Here is a 17,965-nt window from a genome sequence, read left to right as displayed (position 1 = left end):
AACTCTTCCTTTTCTAGTTGCTTTAGTTGTAGAGTTAGGTTATTTATTTGACTTTTTTCTTGTTTCTTGAGGTATGCCTGTATTGCTATGAACTTTCCTCTTAGCACTGCTTTTATAGTGTCCCACAGGTTTTGGGTTGTTGTGTTTTCATTTTCATTAGTTTCTATGCATATTTTGATTTCTTTTTTGATTTCTTCTGTGATTTGTTGGTTATTCAGAAGTGTGTTGTTCAACCTCCATATGTTGGAATTTTTAATAGTTTTTCTCCTGTAATTAAGATCTAGTCTTAATGCATTATGGTCAGAAAAGATGCTTGGAATGATTTCAATTTTTTTGAATTTATCAAGTTTAGATTTATGGCCCAGGATGTGATCTATCCTGAAGAAGGTTCCATGAGCACTTGAAAAAACTGAACCAGGAAGAAATAGAAAATCTTAACAGACCCATCACAAGCATGGAAATTGAAACTGTAATCAGAAATTTTCCAGCAAACAAAAGCCCAGGTCCAGACGGCTTCACAGTTGAATCCTACCAAAAATTTCGAGAAGAGCTAACACCTATCCTATTCAAACTCTTCCAGAAAATTGCAGAGGAAGGTAAACTTCCAAACTCATTCTATGAGGCCACCATCACCCTAATACCAAAACCTGACAAACATGTCACAAAAAAAGAAAACTATAGGCCAATATCACTGATGAACATAGATGCAAAAATCCTCAACAAAATTCTAGCAATCAGAATCCAACAACACATTAAAAAGATCATACACCATGACCAAGTGGGCTTTATCCCAGGGATGCAAGGATTCTTCAATATCCGCAAATCAATCAATGTAATTCACCACATTAACAAATTGAAAAAGAAAAACCATATGATCATCTCAATAGATGCAGAGAAGGCCTTTGACAAAATTCAACATCCATTTATGATAAAAACTCTCCAGAAAGCAGGAATAGAAGGAACATACCTCAACATAATAAAAGCTATATATGACAAACCCACAGCAAACATTATCCTCAATGGTGAAAAACTGAAAGCATTTCCCCTAAAGTCAGGAACAAGACAAGGGTGCCCACTTTCACCGCTACTATTCAGCATAGTTCTGGAAGTTTTGGCCACAGCAATCAGAGCAGAAAAAGAAATAAAAGGAATCCAAATTGGAAAAGAAGAAGTAAAACTCTCACTGTTTGCAGATGACATGATCCTCTACACGGAAAACTCTAAAGACTCCACCAGAAAATTACTAGAGGTCATCAATGAATATAGTAAAGTTGCAGGATATAAAATCAGCACACAGAAATCCCTTGCATTCCTATACACCAATAATGAGAAAGTAGAAAAAGAAATTAAGGAAACAATTCCATTCACCATTGCAATGAAAAGAATAAAATACCTAGGAATATATCTACCTAAAGAAACTAAAGACCTATATATAGAAAACTATAAAACACTGATGAAAGAAATCAAAGAGGACACTAATAAATGGAGAAATATACCATGTTCATGGATCGGAAGAATCAATATAGTGAACATGGGTATACTACCCACAGCAATTTACAAATTCAACACAATCCCTATTAAGCTAACAGCCATATTTTTCACAGAACTAGAACAAATAATTTCAAGATTTGTATGGAAATACAAAAAACCTCGAATTGCCAAAGCAATCTTGAGAAAGAAGAATGGAACTGGAGGAATCAACTTGCCTGACTTCAGGCTCTACTACAAAGCCACAGTCATCAAAACAGTATGGTACTGGCACAAAGACAGACATATAGATCAATGGAACAAAATAGAAAGCCCAGAGATAAATCCACACACATATGGACACCTTATCTTTGACAAAGGAGGCAAGAGTATACAATGGAGTAAAGACAATCTCTTTAACAAGCGGTGCTGGGAAAACTGGTCAACCACTTGTAAAAGAATGAAACTAGATCACTTTCTAACACCGCACACAAAAATAAACTCAAAATGGATTAAAGATCTAAATGCAAGACCAGAAACTATAAAACTCCTAGAGGAGAACATAGGCAAAACACTCTCAGACATAAATCACAGCAGGATCCTCTATGATCCACCTCCCAGAATACTGGAAATAAAAGCAAAAATAAACAAATGGGATCTAATTAAAATTAAAAGCTTCTGCACAACAAAGGAAAATATAAGCAAGGTGAAAAGACAGCCTTCTGAATGGGAGAAAATAATAGCAAATGAAGCAACTGACAAACAACTAATCTCAAAAATATACAAGCAACTTATGCAGCTCAATTCCAGAAAAATAAACGACCCAATCAAAAAATGGGCAAAAGAACTAAATAGACATTTCCCCAAAGAAGACATATGGATGATTAACAAACACACGAAAAGATGCTCAACATCACTCATTATTAGAGAAATGCAAATCAAAACCACAATGAGGTACCACTTCACACCAGTCAGAATGGCTGCGATCCAAAAATCTACAAGCAATAAATGCTGGAGAGGGTGTGGAGAAAAGGGAACCCTCCTACACTGTTGGTGGGAATGCAAACTAGTACAGCCACTATGGAGAACAGTGTGGAGATTCCTTTAAAAATTGCAAATAGAACTGCCATATGACCCAGCAATCCCACTGCTGGGCATACACACCGAGGAAACCAGAATTGAAAGAGACACATGTACCCCAATGTTCATCGCAGCACTGTTTATAATAGCCAGGACATGGAAACAACCTAGATGTCCATCAGCAGATGAATGGAAAAGAATGCTGTGGTACATATACACAATGGAGTATTACTCAGCCATTAAAAAGAATACATTTGAATCAGTTCTGATGAGATGGATGAAACTGGAGCCTATTATACAGAGTGAAGTAAGCCAGAAAGAAAAACACCAATACAGTATACTAACACATATATATGGAATTTAGAAAGATGGCAATGACGACCCTGTATGCAAGACAGCAAAAAAGACGCAGATGTGTATAACGGACTTTTGGACTCAGAGGGAGAGGGAGAGGGTGGGATGATTTGGGAGAATGGCATTCTAACATGTATACTATCATGTAAGAATCGAATCGCCAGTCTATGTCTGACGCAGGATACAGCATGCTTGGGGCTGGTGCATGGGGATGACCCAGAGAGATGTTATGGGGAGGGAGGTGGGAGGGGGGTGCATGTTTGGGAAAGCATGTAAGAATTAAAGATTTTAAAATTAAAAAAAAAAAAACAAAGACAATGGGCAGAACACACACACACACACACAAAATGAATCTCATTGTTTTAATTCTGAATGATTCTGTGTAGCATGTATACATACAGACCAAACAAGAAGAAACCAGATAGAGCAAAAGGCAAATATTCTCCCATTGTCAGCCTGAAATAAGTCACAGGCATGTATTTCAAAAGACTTTTTTAAGAAGGAGACATGGTGTCAGGAGGAAAAAATTCGTCAGAAGTCAAGAGACGTAGAGTAGCACAGTGTTTACTTACCTATTTGTACTCTCAAGATTGGCTCAGTAAAATGACCTGAATTGAAAGAAGTCTTCTGGAGACTTCAAACTATCTAATCACAACACAAATAATATTTCATATGTCCTTACTTGCTTCTTTCAGGGATCAAGTTTCATGAAAATGTACAAACTTCAGGTTCTTATAGATATCATATTAATAACTTATATAAGGTGCTAAAGAATTCTAAGGAATTTTCTTTTCTGTGTTCATCTTCTTTTGTTCTTTATTTTGTTACTATTATTATTTTTGCCAAGCTCTTCAAGATATTATTTACCTATCTTATAATTATCTATATAGAGGATTTTGAAACTATTTCTCAAACAGGTTGTTCAGTTGCCCAGTCATGTCCAACTGTTTGCAACTCCATGGACTGCAGCACCCCAGGCCTCTCTGTCCCTCACCATCTCCCAAAGTTTGCCCAAGTTCATGTCCATTGCATCAGTGATGCCATCTAGCCACCTCATCCTCTGATAGCTTCTTCTCCTTCTACCCTCAATCTTTCCCAGCACCAGTGACTTTTCCAATGAGTCGATTTCCCCATCAGATGACCAAAATACTGGAGCTTCAGCTTCAGCATCGATCCTTTCAATGAGTATTCAGGGTCAATTTCCCTTAAGACTGACTGGATTGATTTCCCTTGAGATTGACCCAAATGGGAATGGGAGTCAATTTAGGTATCTAATTCTAATATTGTCACTGTAAAATTCCTCAGTAGTTGCCAGTGCTTAATCAATTTCTGCTTTGTGGGCAACGACTTGTGGGGGCAACTTCCAAAGCCTGAGGAATTTCAGATGACTAAAAAGACAAGACTCTCGAGGCTTGTCATGCGACCCGAGGCTGGCAGCCCTCTCACAGATCTGGCCTCTTCCATGCTACCAGGTCTGATAAATTTCTTCACAGTTTTTAATTGCCCTCTTACTGTTCATACAAATTCATTATCTAGAGGCTCTTTTCCTTGGCATTTTGTTACCCTGAACGTTTTAAAACCTTTTTTAGCAGTTGATGAAGCATACTGAGCTCCAATGACAGTTCATGCATAGTAGAAACACTTGGATTTCATTGTGAGAGATCAGGAAGAAAAGTGATACATTCTGCATATAACACAAAACACACAATATGGGGAAATAGGTCTATTCAATTTTTTACTTTCCTGTAGTCTTGCCTATAGGAAAGACTGAAACATCTTTGAACTAAGAAGGTCTTTCATTACCATTTATCCTTTGGCACTGAGAACAGAGTTAAGAAACTATCTGGTTGATCTTCACCTGAGGAAAGATTTCTGATAACTTCTATACAGAGAAGAACGCCGAATCTGTATACATAAGAATGCTACACTCTTACTTCTGTCACAAAAATAAGAGTTCCATCTACCTATATTAAATAAGTGAGACTGATTTGGGGAATAGTAAGTAAAATTAGAAAACAACTTTCTTTCCCTCCTTCCAGTCTAGTCCAGCTAGAAATGATATAAAGCATCCAGGGAACCTGGAAGCTTACATTAGGCAAGGAAATTAGAAGGTAAGATAAATGGCCAAAATTAACTAAACTTGGGGGAAAAAAAAGCATTTCTTCTGCAGAAAGAATTACATTTATTACTCTCTGGTTTTGCAAAAAACAGGCTCATCTTAATATATTCTGAGATAGAATGAAATAAAACCTGAAAATACCTGAAGGGCATCCTAATATTCAGTCTCTCTGCATACTTGCACAGTGTGTCCCATGGAATGTGAATTTTAATAAACATGATATCCGGGTTTGCAACAGCTGGCTGTAAAGGGCAACAGAACAGATGCCAATTAGAATCAGAGCTGATAATATCATGTCACAATTTGACCTGACAGGGGAGAACACTGTCCCCTTTATATATACAGGAATCATTATCACTGATTTTAAAGGAATTTATATGAATAAAATTTCTTAACACAGAATTATCTTAATAAAAATGTAATAATGCCATTGTATGCAAGAAATAATCATCCATGTGAGTCAGCACGCTTTCTTCCTTGACCAGAGCCACCAACCAGAATAATCATGAGCCAATTAGGACTCTGAAGCTATTCTGGTTGTAAACTTTCTCATGATCCTTTCTTTCCTGGACAAGGTGGGTAGACAACACTGACATTTATACCAGTTATTCATTCATTTATTCTTCTAGCATATTTTATTGAGCAATTACTATTATAGTTGTGAGAGCCTATGAAAATTCTGGGGATAAACAGAGTATAAGACCTACAAGTCCATGCCCTTGCAGAGCTGTCAATTTTGCATACTTACTTGAATCTTAAAAGGTTAGTTTAATGTTTCCTGCAAGAGATCATAATAATTTGTGTCTTTGATCTAGACAAGAGGTTTTAAAGCAAAATAAAGTGGGCATTGGGATTATCTAAGGAGCTTATAACAAACTTGAGTACTCTGGTCAATTTCTTTAATCCTAAATGCCTACTTGGAAGAAATGACACAGTATGGAAGAAAAAACACAGGGTTTAGAATCACAAAGAGGTAAGTACAAATTCCATTTCTATCATTTATTAACTCTAGGATCTTGGGGAAATTACCTAATTTCTCTGATCCTCAGTTTTCTCTCTTGGGAAATGGAGAGAATGGTCTTACCTCATAGAGTTGTCATGAGTCTTATGAGAGACTAGACTATAAGGAGCTCAAGTACAAGAAGTTTACCAAAATGTTCATTCCCAGTGAGAGCATGCTTCTAGAATCACACCATGGCCAAAGTAATGGCTATTTTCAAAGCTTCACTAGAATAATTCTTTTTTTTTTTTTTTTTTTTTTTTCCTTTTTCTCAGTAAATAGCTCCTTGATTCATCTTTGGCGGAGCAGTGCCTTGGTTTTTAGGCCTTCTATAATAGGCTTTGAATTATACAAGTAAAAAGCCAGGAACAACGTATGATTGGGGAAAACTCTGAAGTTGAGGACTTGAATCAAGTCATTGAAAAGTTAAATTTTCTTTGAAATAAAACTTAGTATAAATTGTAATAAAACTGTATTTCTACAGACTATAGTTCCTTTGGGAAATTTATCCTTCCTCTTTATGTATTCAAAGTACCTTATGCTTTTATGTCATTGCTCAGTTCCTGGGGAGGTGTGGGTTACTTTCCAGCAGTTACTCAAAGACAGAGAAAATGGGACCCTCAGGATTAAAGAAAACATATTTAATGCTCATTTCATCCCAGAATCTGGAAGTGAGACTTCTATGAAAACCAATCCAGACTTAGACAAAATCAGTCTCCACCAGAATGACGCATTCTACAGGTGGGATGATTTAAGATAACAACCAATCCCTTGAGAAGTGCACTGATGTTAGATCATTACATTCTCTCCAGTGGTTTCTCAGAAGTTTGAGGGTGGGGATCTCTTTTGAGGAATAAGCAGGTGTCCGGACAAAAAAAAAAAAAAATCATTTCTCAGGAGCTAAGCCTTATTCTGGTGTGAATGGAGATCAGACTCTCCCACAGAGCATCACAGTTCTTAACACCTAGCCATGTTGGCTGCCAGAATATATTAGCAGCATGAAGAAGGAATGACTATAACATGCATGGGAGTTGGGAGAGATCTGGGAAGGCTTAACCTCCACCACAGGAGAGCTTGGGTTTCATACTATCAGTTGGTTCGTAGCTTGTTTTTCTTCACAGCATGTGCAGCTAGAACTGGTGGCGCCCCACTTCTTCCACAGCTACTGCTCTGGGCTATCACCACCATCTCTGGTCTAGAGTCTTACAGTGTTTTCTAATAGAGTTTTGTTCATATTCTTGCCGCCAATGGTCTATTCATAGCACAACGGCCAGAGTTATTCTTTAAAATATAACTCAGATCATATACTTTCTCAGAACCTCATTTGAATTAGAGTGAAAACCAAAGTTTTTCCAATGACCTACACAGCCTTTTACAACCTCACCCTCGATATCTTGTTAAACCTTTCTCCTACTAATCTCCCTCTCATTCACTCTACTTCCATCATTTGGTCACTTGCTATTACTTGCCTGCTTCACTCCATCATCCTTACCTCACTCCATTTTTTTCTATAGTGTTTATTATCTTCTAATGAATGTTTATTATCTTCTATTTATGTAAGTGCTGTGAGAGGAGGGGTATTTGCTTTGTTCATTTATGTCTACTGAGCACCTAGTTCTACACCTGGCACAGAGTAGTCATTCACTAAGCATTCATTGAATGGATGAATGAATGAATGAGTTCACTTACTTTGAGTACACATTCTTTGTAACTTGTACCTAAGCAAGAGACAATGAAGATAAGAAAGGAAATAAGCCAGAATTATTTTGGAAGAGGTACTATGTCAGGTTCAAATTAGCATCATGAATAGCTGGCTTAGCACTGATAATTAATTCAGTCTGGTCAACTCTTAAGATGTGAAAAAAATCTAATACACCCAAATAAAGTAGATGCTTCAGAAGTACATTACTGCATTAATTCTACCACCAGTGAAACATCAAGCTAAGGGCACATACAGCTATAACATTTTTAATTTTGTATGTCTAAAATATATTAATATCTACATACATATATATGTATATATTTTTTCTAAGAAGCATGAATTGTCTTATAACTTCTTCAACTTAATTTCTCTTTTGTTATACCTCTACTTAAAAAAAAAAAACAAAATAGTTTTATTTCCTTGCAGCAGGGGGTTGATGAAGGGATGGTGTTGGCAGAAAGCAAGATTACTTTCTCCCTTGGAATCAGAAGCTCCCAATCTGGCACTATTCTGTTTAGCTCTGATGCAGGCAGGCTTTTCCAGGGGAACAAAACACCCACAGCCTTCACACTTCACATTATTATTTAATTATTCCATCCAAAATTTTCAGGAGGTAGAAGATTCATTCTTGAGAAAAAAAAGGAAATTTTAAGTGTGTTTTTACAATGTCACTCTGCAAGTTGGTGGCAGGGAGCTGAAAAAATATAGAATATGGTAGCTTGCTATACTAAGTATAAGATAAAGGTAAAATGCTGATATAATCTGGAAATACACTTGGATAATAAAGAACATATCTTGACAGAGATCATCTACCTATTTATCTGCACAGTCTTCAAACATGAATCATTATCTGTTGCTGATGTTATCATCTAGAAACTATCCACATCAACATGCAATTTAATGAGGATTTGAGATATACTCTGTGCCAGGCTCAGTGCTTAACTCTGTTGAAAATAAATTTTAAAAATGGGAACTTGTTTCCTAGGGAATACTCCCATTTTTTCTGCTAAAAATCCAATACTTGCTGACATTTTCACAATTTCATTTTCCTTTTCCACCTGTGACAAGACCTAAATATTTTCAATTTAATACTTATTAAAATTAAGCTTCAAATAAAGCACACATACTATAATACTAGAAATTTTAAGAAGAAATAAAAGTTCATGATAATGCAAAACACTGGATTTGATAGTTCATATAGGTATAACTATTTAGATGCCATTTAGTCATCAGTTAACATAAAGTTGAAACCAAAAACATATCTATGTTCTATATTATTATCATAACATTGTTTCTTTCTATGCCTACTTGCTTAAAAAGGCAATACATAGGATATTGAATTTTTTAATAATGTGGTTGGCAGAATTCTAAGAAATCCCCTTAGATCTTCATGCCTTGTCTTCATCTTGAACAATCTACAGGACCTGTGAATATGATGGCATATTCAGTCTCATGATTAAGTTCTTTATATGGCACATTTGCTTTTAAAACAGAGAGATTATTCTCCATGGCAGATGATTCCCTGAAGGGGACTCTTCTTGGCAAAAGAGATTCAAAACAGCAGAGGTACACAAAGGAGAGTCTCTGCTGCTGGTTTTGAACATGGGTGGGGAGCATGCAGCAAGGAATCAGAATGGCCTCTAGGAACTGAGAGAGGTACCTGGCTTATAGCTAGCAAGGAGATGTGGATTTCAGTCCTACAACCACAAGGAACTGAATTCTATCACAACCACATAAGCTTGAAAGAATACCCTAAGTTCCAGGTGTGAATGCAAGCCTATTCAACACACTGATTTAAGTCTTGCAAGAAACAGAGCCAAGTGTTCACCATACACAAACTCCTGATTTGCAGAACTGTGGGCTAACAAATGGGTTTTATTTTAAGCTGCTGGATATGTGGTGATGCATTAAGCAGCAATAGAAAAGTAATAAAAATAGTACTGAACAATTTCTTGATTAGAAATTTTAAGACTTTTTTATATATAAATATAACATGCTTATTTCATATATAAAGTTAGCATGTTTATTACATAAATATGTTTTGTTCACTTAAACTGTTTTTTGTTAATTTTACACATTAACATTATGATAATTAATCTAGTCCTAATTAATTCAACCATTTAAAAAACCAATGTTAATACTCTTAGAATTAAGAATATAAGTAAACATATCTTTGAAAACCAAAATAAATGATTGCAGAAAATTAACTTTAAAATACAATTAAGGAATCTTAATTTTTCCTGATATTACACTTGATATTCTAACTGTATACTGGATCTCACCCTTAATTTTCACCTAAAGGCCTTTCAATTTTTTTTACTCATCTGTCTTCTGTCTCCTCAATCTTTCTCTTCTATTTCTTTCTTTCCCTGCCTCTCTCCATTCACCCTTCCTTCCTCCTCATTATTTAAACATCACATACAAGAAAAAAAGAAAACAGAAAGAAAGAAGTAAAACTTCATGAGACCTCATTTCCATCTCGGGCTACCACTCTTCATGCTTCCATTCTCAGATGAACAAACAGATGACATTTGCCACAGCCTCTATTTTTCCATTATCCAGTCACTCTTCAACTCGTCCCATTCTATCTCCTCAGAGAAAAGATTCTCACTGATTTTACCAAAGATCTCCATATTCTCCAATTAACTGGGACTCTTTCTTGTCTCACTCGACTTCTGAGCCGTATTTAACCCTGGTAACCACTGTTCGCTGTGACTCCTCATCTCTTCTACTTCCACCTACATCCAACACCTTCAACCATTTATCCCCCCCCCCCCCCCCCCCCGACCCCTACTTTTTATAGGCTCACTTTTAGGCTCTTTTTTTTTTATGGTTCCTTCCAATGATCTCATACTAAAACAGCTTATATTACCATCTATGTTCTAAAGATTAAAGCATTCACTTTCAGTTTAGACTCCTCATTTGAGCTCTAGACACAAATTTCAAACATGCTTACTAAAATATTAAAATCTAGATATTAACGGTTTGACAGACTCATTTCTTTCAACATTTTGGTTTTCTTTTCATAGAGTTTTGTACTTTATATAGGATCATTCCTTCTTTAATTAAAAAAAAAGTAAAAACAGCTATGCCCTTTGCAAAATATTTTAATTTACAGAAATGTATAGAGTAAAAAAGGAAAATATTTTAAAATATGACTATACATATGCGTTTCTTTTCCATGTGGGAGAAAATTGCTATATGTTTTTAAAAGCCATATGTTATACCTTTTATATTAAAATGTAAAATATCATATCTCTTCCAGCACATTGTATCATATAGCTAATATTATTAAAGCACCTACCTCCTTTTCTAACATTAAGCCTTCCGCTCTGAGGTTCTTTTCAAATGTGTTTCTTTTGTCATATTGTATATTTGACTTTCTATAAACCAAGATGTAATCAATCCGCTTTTTGCCATCTTTGAATAGAAGTCCACTGGATGCTATGTAATTCATGTCATTCTGCAAATAAAGCAATGGTTGTTAATAGTGTAGGTTGGCTAAGCACACACATTCAGCCTTCAGACACTTTTTTCAAATATTTGCAATCCAATGTAAAAATGTATTTTTTACATCCAATTATGAAACGTGAAAAGATAATTTTTAAAGTTTTCATTTTTTAATATAAATTTATTTTAATTGGAGGTTAATTACTTTACAATGTTGTATTGGTTTTGCCATACTTCAACATGAATCCGCCACAGGTGTACACGTGTTCCCCATCCTGAACTCCCCTCCCTCATTCCTCCCCACCTTACAGTAGGAAACAAGCTACCAGTGATGTTCTAGGATTTGAAATTAGTCTGACACCAGAACATGGATTCTCTGATGTTAGCATCTAAAGGTATATGTTTTATTCAATAAAACCCTATAAAAATAATAACAGCCTATATACATTGAACATTTGCTCAAAATCAGGCCCAGACATAGATGTTTTACATGTTTTATCTTACTCAAAACTCAAACTTGCCTTCCAAAAATAAAGACAACAAAGCTTAAACAACATAAGTACTGAGAACTGAAATTAACATAATTTCCTCCATGAAATAATACTCAGATGAGGCATTATTTCCCTGAACCTATGTTCAACACCAAACAATAATTTCTGAACTGCTTGTTCCAAGAAATACTTCCCCCCAGAGTATAAGACTATGATCTGATGACAATCACCTACTTACTAAGACTAATCATGTGCTTTCTTTAAGGTACTCACCTTGCTCTGTCCACCTATCCCAGCTGTTTTTCACAGATGCTGCCCAATTTTCAACCAACTGCCTGCCTTGCAAGATTTACCTTAATATCTACCAGCCCAGGTCCTAGAACCTTCTGAAAACTCTTTCCCAACTTCATCTTTGTAAAACTACTAAGACTACCCAGATGATATCCTTACTTGCTGTAACTTTAATAAAATTAATTTCAGCAATCACCTGATTTTTGTAATGGCCTGTTTTTGGGAGCTGGCACTTTGTCAGTAAACAGCTCAATATTACTTTAATTCAATTTTTATTCCTGGTCCATGTTTTTAGCTATTGGATACATTATCCTTCTTTTTCCATGTTTCCTGTCAAGCTATTTGATTATCTGTACCAAATCTCTGTCCCATTTTTCCCATACAGGCATTCTTGAGCTTAAAAAATGTCCTAACATTCTGAGAGTTAACTGATAATTTCAAAAAAAGGGATCTCAGACTTCTTTGGAGGAGCCTGCTTAGGACATATATGCAGCTTAAGGTTTAAAAAAGTGAGGACCAGAGTAACCTAGTGGCCAACAAGTCAGCCAAGTAAAGCAACAAAAACTGATATCTGAGCGATTGTAATCCTACAGGAACAGGTCAGGTGGCTCAGGAGCTGTCTTCTTGGAGAAAATAGGTTCAAGTGTGTGAATTCAGGGGTACTAGAGACTCCAGTATTCTTGCCTGGAGAATCCCAGGGACAGAGGAGCCTGGTGGGCTGCCGTCTATGGGGTCTCAGAGTCGGACACAACTGAAATGATTTAGCAGCAGCAGAGACTTCCAGGCTCAAGGACAAGAAGACTTTACACATTCTTTTCTCCAATGAATAAGAAGGTCTTGAGAGTCCCAGGATTACTTTATTGGATACTACAAGGTGACTAAGTAACAACCCAAGCAGAGTCACCACTGCCTTGTAGTTGCACAACGTGTGCTGCCTTTAGTCTCTCAGTCATGTCCTACTCTTTGCAACCCCATGGGTTGTAGCCCACCAGGCTTCTCTGTCCGTGAAGATTCTCTAGACAAGAATACTGGAGTGGGTTGCCATGCTCTCCTCCAGGGGATCTTCCCAGCATAGGGATCAAACCCAGGTCTCCTGCATTGCAGGTGGATTCTTAACCATCTGAGCCACCAGGGAAGCCCATAATAATGATGATAATAATGGCTATCACTAACTGACCTCTAACCATGGTGCCAGACAATGTGCCAAGTGATTTATTCTCATAATTCTTTAAGGTAGATATTGACATGAGTACATAGAAGCCAAAAAGGTTGAGTAACATCCCAGATGTCACAGAAAAGGAAATAGTGAAACTAGAACTCTTATAGTGGTCTTGACAACTATATTGAAAAAGACAAGCATATGTAGGTACACATTACTAGGTCCGGGGGTTGGCAGTAATAGAAGGCTAACCCCTCAAAAGGCCTATGATTTATAGTTCCTATAGGGTAGAGATACTGAGGATTAGTAGCTGGAGAAGACATAATTAACTTCAGGCTTTAGAATTCTTTTGCCTCCACCACTCCAGAGATTTCACTTGGATATCTAATGGACATATCAAAGCTGACTGTCCAAAATGGAATTCCTTATTTTATCTAAGCAAATGTTCCCCAAAACCCTTGTTATTTTGATTGGCTGCAAACCTATTCTTTAAATTGCTCAGATCAAAAATCTCGAGTCTTTGTTTCCTCTATTTTCACCCATCTAACATGCAAATCGTTGGAACATTCTTCAAAATATATTTAGAATCTGATCACTTTCTAACATCCTCAACACTACTCTGTTCTAAGATATGTCATCTATTGACGACATTATCACAATAGTCTGACTCATCTCCTAGCTTCTACCTTTGCTTCTCTAAAATCTATTCTCAGCATGACAGTTAAGACACTTGAGTGATCCTCCACATTGTAAATTACATTATGTAACTCCTCTCTTCGAGACCCTTCAGCTGTTTTCCACGATACTCCACTCTTGATTCTCCTTTCCTTACCCTATTTTCTTAACGACTGTTAAATTCCAACATGTTCAGTTCAGTTCAGTCGCTCAGTCATGTCCGACTCTTTGCAACCCCATGGACTGCAGCACATTGGGCTTCCCTGTCCATCACCAACACACAGAGCTTGCTCAAACTCATGTCCATTGAGTCAGTGATACCATCCAACCATCTCATCTTCTGTTGTCCCCTTTTCCTCCTGCCTTCAATCTTTCCCAGGGTCTGAACTCCAATGAGTCAGTTCTTCATATCAGGTGGCCAAAGTATGGTAGCTTCAGCTTCATCATCAGTCCTTCCAATGAATAATCAAGACTGATTTCCTTTAGTATTTCAAACATCTAACTCAGAGCCAGACACATAGTACGCACCAATAGATCTTTATGGGAAGAAGGAAGAAAGGATAGAAGAAAAGAAGGGAATGGAAAGAATGGAATAACCCATGTAATGTGTATCCAGACAGGAATTACCTCAAAAATATAATGCCATTAAAAGCTCATGTAATCATTTCTCATCCTCTTTCCTCCAACATTAACACAAATCAAATTAGAATAAGATGATTGATCACAAAATTATAGCAGAACTGCAAAACCCCTGGCTTGTACTTTGTTTTATACATATGACCCACTGCCTCCAGGCATCCCCATGATAATATAAACAAAGACAAAGTTAAAATAAGGTTATATAAAATTTTCCCTCTGCATTTTATTTTGCCTAAAGTATACCATCCTCTTAATACTAGTCTAGTATTAAGTATCACCTGATCTTAAATTAATAATAACATACTTAGCCCACGTGAAGGTAAAACCTTTCAATGAGATGATCTAGAAATCAAATGATTGGTTGGTAGGAAAATAATGAGACAGTAAGATAGCTTTTAAAATATTTTATGTGCTTTACCAACTTTAAGAAAGTGGAACTCTGATAGTTATTACTCATTACTCTAAGATTAAGCAAAATAAATGTTAAACTCTTCCAGAAAATCAACTGCCTTACAATTTGAAAATTTAAAAAAAAAACTACATCTTTTACATTTTTATAATAAGTGACCTTAGGTAATATTAACAGTTCTTGTATCTTTGTAAACATGTTACAATCAAACTCTATTAACTAGGATTCTAGTTTTGTATCTAACTATTCTATAGTATAAATTATGAATAAAAAGTTTGACCAATTGATCAGGCAAAAAGAAAAGTAGTTTTCAAAATGATGATAAAGAAATATGGCAAGCAAACTCATTCTATGAGGCCACCATCACCCTAATACCAAAACCAGACAAAGATGCCACAAAAAAAAGAAAACTTCAGGCCAATATCACTGATGTACATAGATGCAAAAATCCTTAACAAAATTTTAGCAAACAAAATACAACAATATATTTAAAAAGATCATACATCATGAACAAGTGGGCTTTATCCCAGGGATGCAAAGATTCTTCAATATTTGCAAATCAATCAATATGATATATCACATTAACAAATTGAAAAATAAAAACCATATGATTATCTCAATAGATGCAGAGACAGCCTTTGACAGAATTCAACATCCATTTATGATTAAAAACCCTCCAGAAAGCAGGCATAGAAGGAACATACCTCAACACAATAAAAGCCATTATGATAAACCCGCAGCAAACATTATCCTAGATGGTGAAAAATTGAAAGCAATGCCTCTAAACTCAGGAACAAGACAAGGGTATCCACTCTCACCACTACTATTCAACATAGTTTTGGAAGTTTTAGCCACAGCAGTCAGAGAAGAAAAAGAAATAAAAGGAATCCAGATTGGAAAAGAAGAAGCAAAGCTCTCACTGGTTGCAAATGACATGATCCTCTACACAGAAAACCCTAAAGACTCCACCAGATAATTACTGGAGCTAATCAATGAATATAATAAAGTTGCAGGATATAAAATTAGCACACAGAAATTCCTTGCATTCCTATACACTAACAATGAGAAAACAGAAAGAAATTAAGGAAACAATTCCATTCACCATTGCAACGAAAAGAATAAAATACTTAGAAATAAATCTACCTAAAGAAGCAAAAGACCTATATATAGAAAACTATAAAACACTGATGAAAGAAATCAAAGATAACACAAATAGATGGAAAAATATACCATGTACATGGATCTGAAGAATCAATATAGTGAAAATGAGTACACTACCCAAAGCAATCTATAGATTCATTGCAATCCCTAGCAAGCTACCAACGGTATTTTTCACAGAGCTAGAACAAATAATTTCACAATTTGTATGGAAATACAAAAAACCTTGAATAGCCAAAGCAATCTTGAGAAAGAAGAATGGAACTGGAGGAATCAACCTGCCTGATTTCAGGCTATACTACAAAGCTACAGTCATCAAGACAGTATGGTATTGGCACAAAGACAGAAATATAGATCAATGGAACAAAATAAGAAAACCCAGAGGTAAATCCACACACCTATGGACATCTTATCTTTGCCAAAGAAGGCAAGAATATACAATGGAGTAAAGACAATCTCTCTAACAAGTGGTGCTGGGAAAACTGGTCAACCATTTCTAAAAGAATGAAACTAAAACACTTTCTAACACCATACACAAAAATAAACTCAAAATGGATTAAAGATCTAAATGTAAGACCAGAAACTATAAAACTCCTAGAGGAAAAAGTAGGCAAAACACTCTCTGACATAAATCACAGCAGGATCCTCTATGACTCACCTCCCAGAGTAATGGAAATAAAAGCAAAAATAAACAAATGGGACCTGATTAAACTTAAAAGCTTTTGCACAACGAAGGAAGCTATAAGCAAGGTGAAAAGACAGCCTTCAGAATGGGAGAAAATAATAGCAAATGAAGCAACTGACAAAGAATTAATCTCAAAAATACACAGTTTTTGTATTTTTGTATTGTATTGAGTTTCTGCAACTCAATTCCAAGAAAATAAACGACCCAATCAAAAAACAAGCCAAAGAACTAAACAGACATTTCTCCAAAGAAGACATACTAATGGCTAACAAATGCATGAAAAGATCCTTAACATCACTTATTATTAGAGAAATGCAAATCAAAACCACAATGAGGTACCATCTCACATTGGTCAGAATGGCTGCTATCAAAAAGTCTACAAATAATAAATGCTGGGGAAGGTGTGGAGAAAAGGGAAACCTCTCACACTGTTGGTAGGAATGCAAACTAGTACAGCCACTATAGAGAACAGTGTGGAGATTCCTTTAAAAACTGGAAATAGAACTGCCATCAGTTCAGTTCAGTTGCTCAATCATATTCGACTCTGTGACCCTATGAATCGCAGCACGCCAGGCTTCCCTGTCTATCACCAACTCCCAGAGTTCACTCAGACTCACGTCCATCGAGTCAGTGATGTCATCCAGCCATCTCATCCTCTGTCATCCCCTTCTCCTTCTGCCCCCAATCCCTCCCAGAATCAGAGTCTTTTCCAATGAGTCAACTCTTCGCATGAGGTGGCCAAAGTACTGGAGTTTCAGCTTTAGCATCATTCCTTCGAAAGAAATCCCAGGGTTGATCTCCTTCAGAATGGCCTGGTTGGATCTCCTTGCAGTCCAAGGGATTCTCAAGAGTCTTCTCCAACACCACAGTTTAAAAGCATCAATTCTTCCATATGACCCAGCAATCCCACTGCTGGGCATACACACCAAGGAAACCAGAATTGAAAGAGACACATGTACCCTAATGTTCATCCCAGTACTGTTTACAATAGCCGGGACATGGAAGCAACCTAGATATCCATTGGCAGATGAATGTATAAGAAAGCTGTGGTACATATACACAATGGAATATTACTCAGCTATTAAAAAGAATGCATTTGAATCAATTCTAATGAGGTGGATTAGAAATTGGAGCCTATTATACAGAGTGAAGTAAGTCAGAAAGAAAAACACCAATATAGTATATTAATGCATATATATGGAATTTAGAAAGATGGTAACGATGACCCTATATGTGAGACAGCAAAAGAGATACAGAAGTAAAAACAGGCTTTTGGACTCTGTGGG

The 17,965-nt window shown here is 36.2% G+C and overlaps 1 protein-coding gene across 1 annotated transcript in view; it reads right to left on the bottom strand.

The window, feature by feature from the left end:
- ANO3 (anoctamin 3) overlaps window positions 1-17,965 on the bottom strand; it is a 445,447-nt gene that overhangs the window by 122,949 nt on the left and 304,533 nt on the right. Inside the window, 2 exon segments of the mRNA XM_052652757.1 lie at window positions 5,162-5,262; window positions 11,027-11,185. Of these exon segments, the coding sequence (XP_052508717.1) occupies window positions 5,162-5,262; window positions 11,027-11,185 (260 nt within the window).

Source organism: Budorcas taxicolor, chromosome 15, assembly GCF_023091745.1.
Source record: "Budorcas taxicolor isolate Tak-1 chromosome 15, Takin1.1, whole genome shotgun sequence".
In the NCBI taxonomy this organism is placed as follows: Eukaryota; Metazoa; Chordata; class Mammalia; order Artiodactyla; family Bovidae; genus Budorcas; species Budorcas taxicolor.
This window is presented reverse-complemented; position numbering and strand designations above follow the sequence as displayed.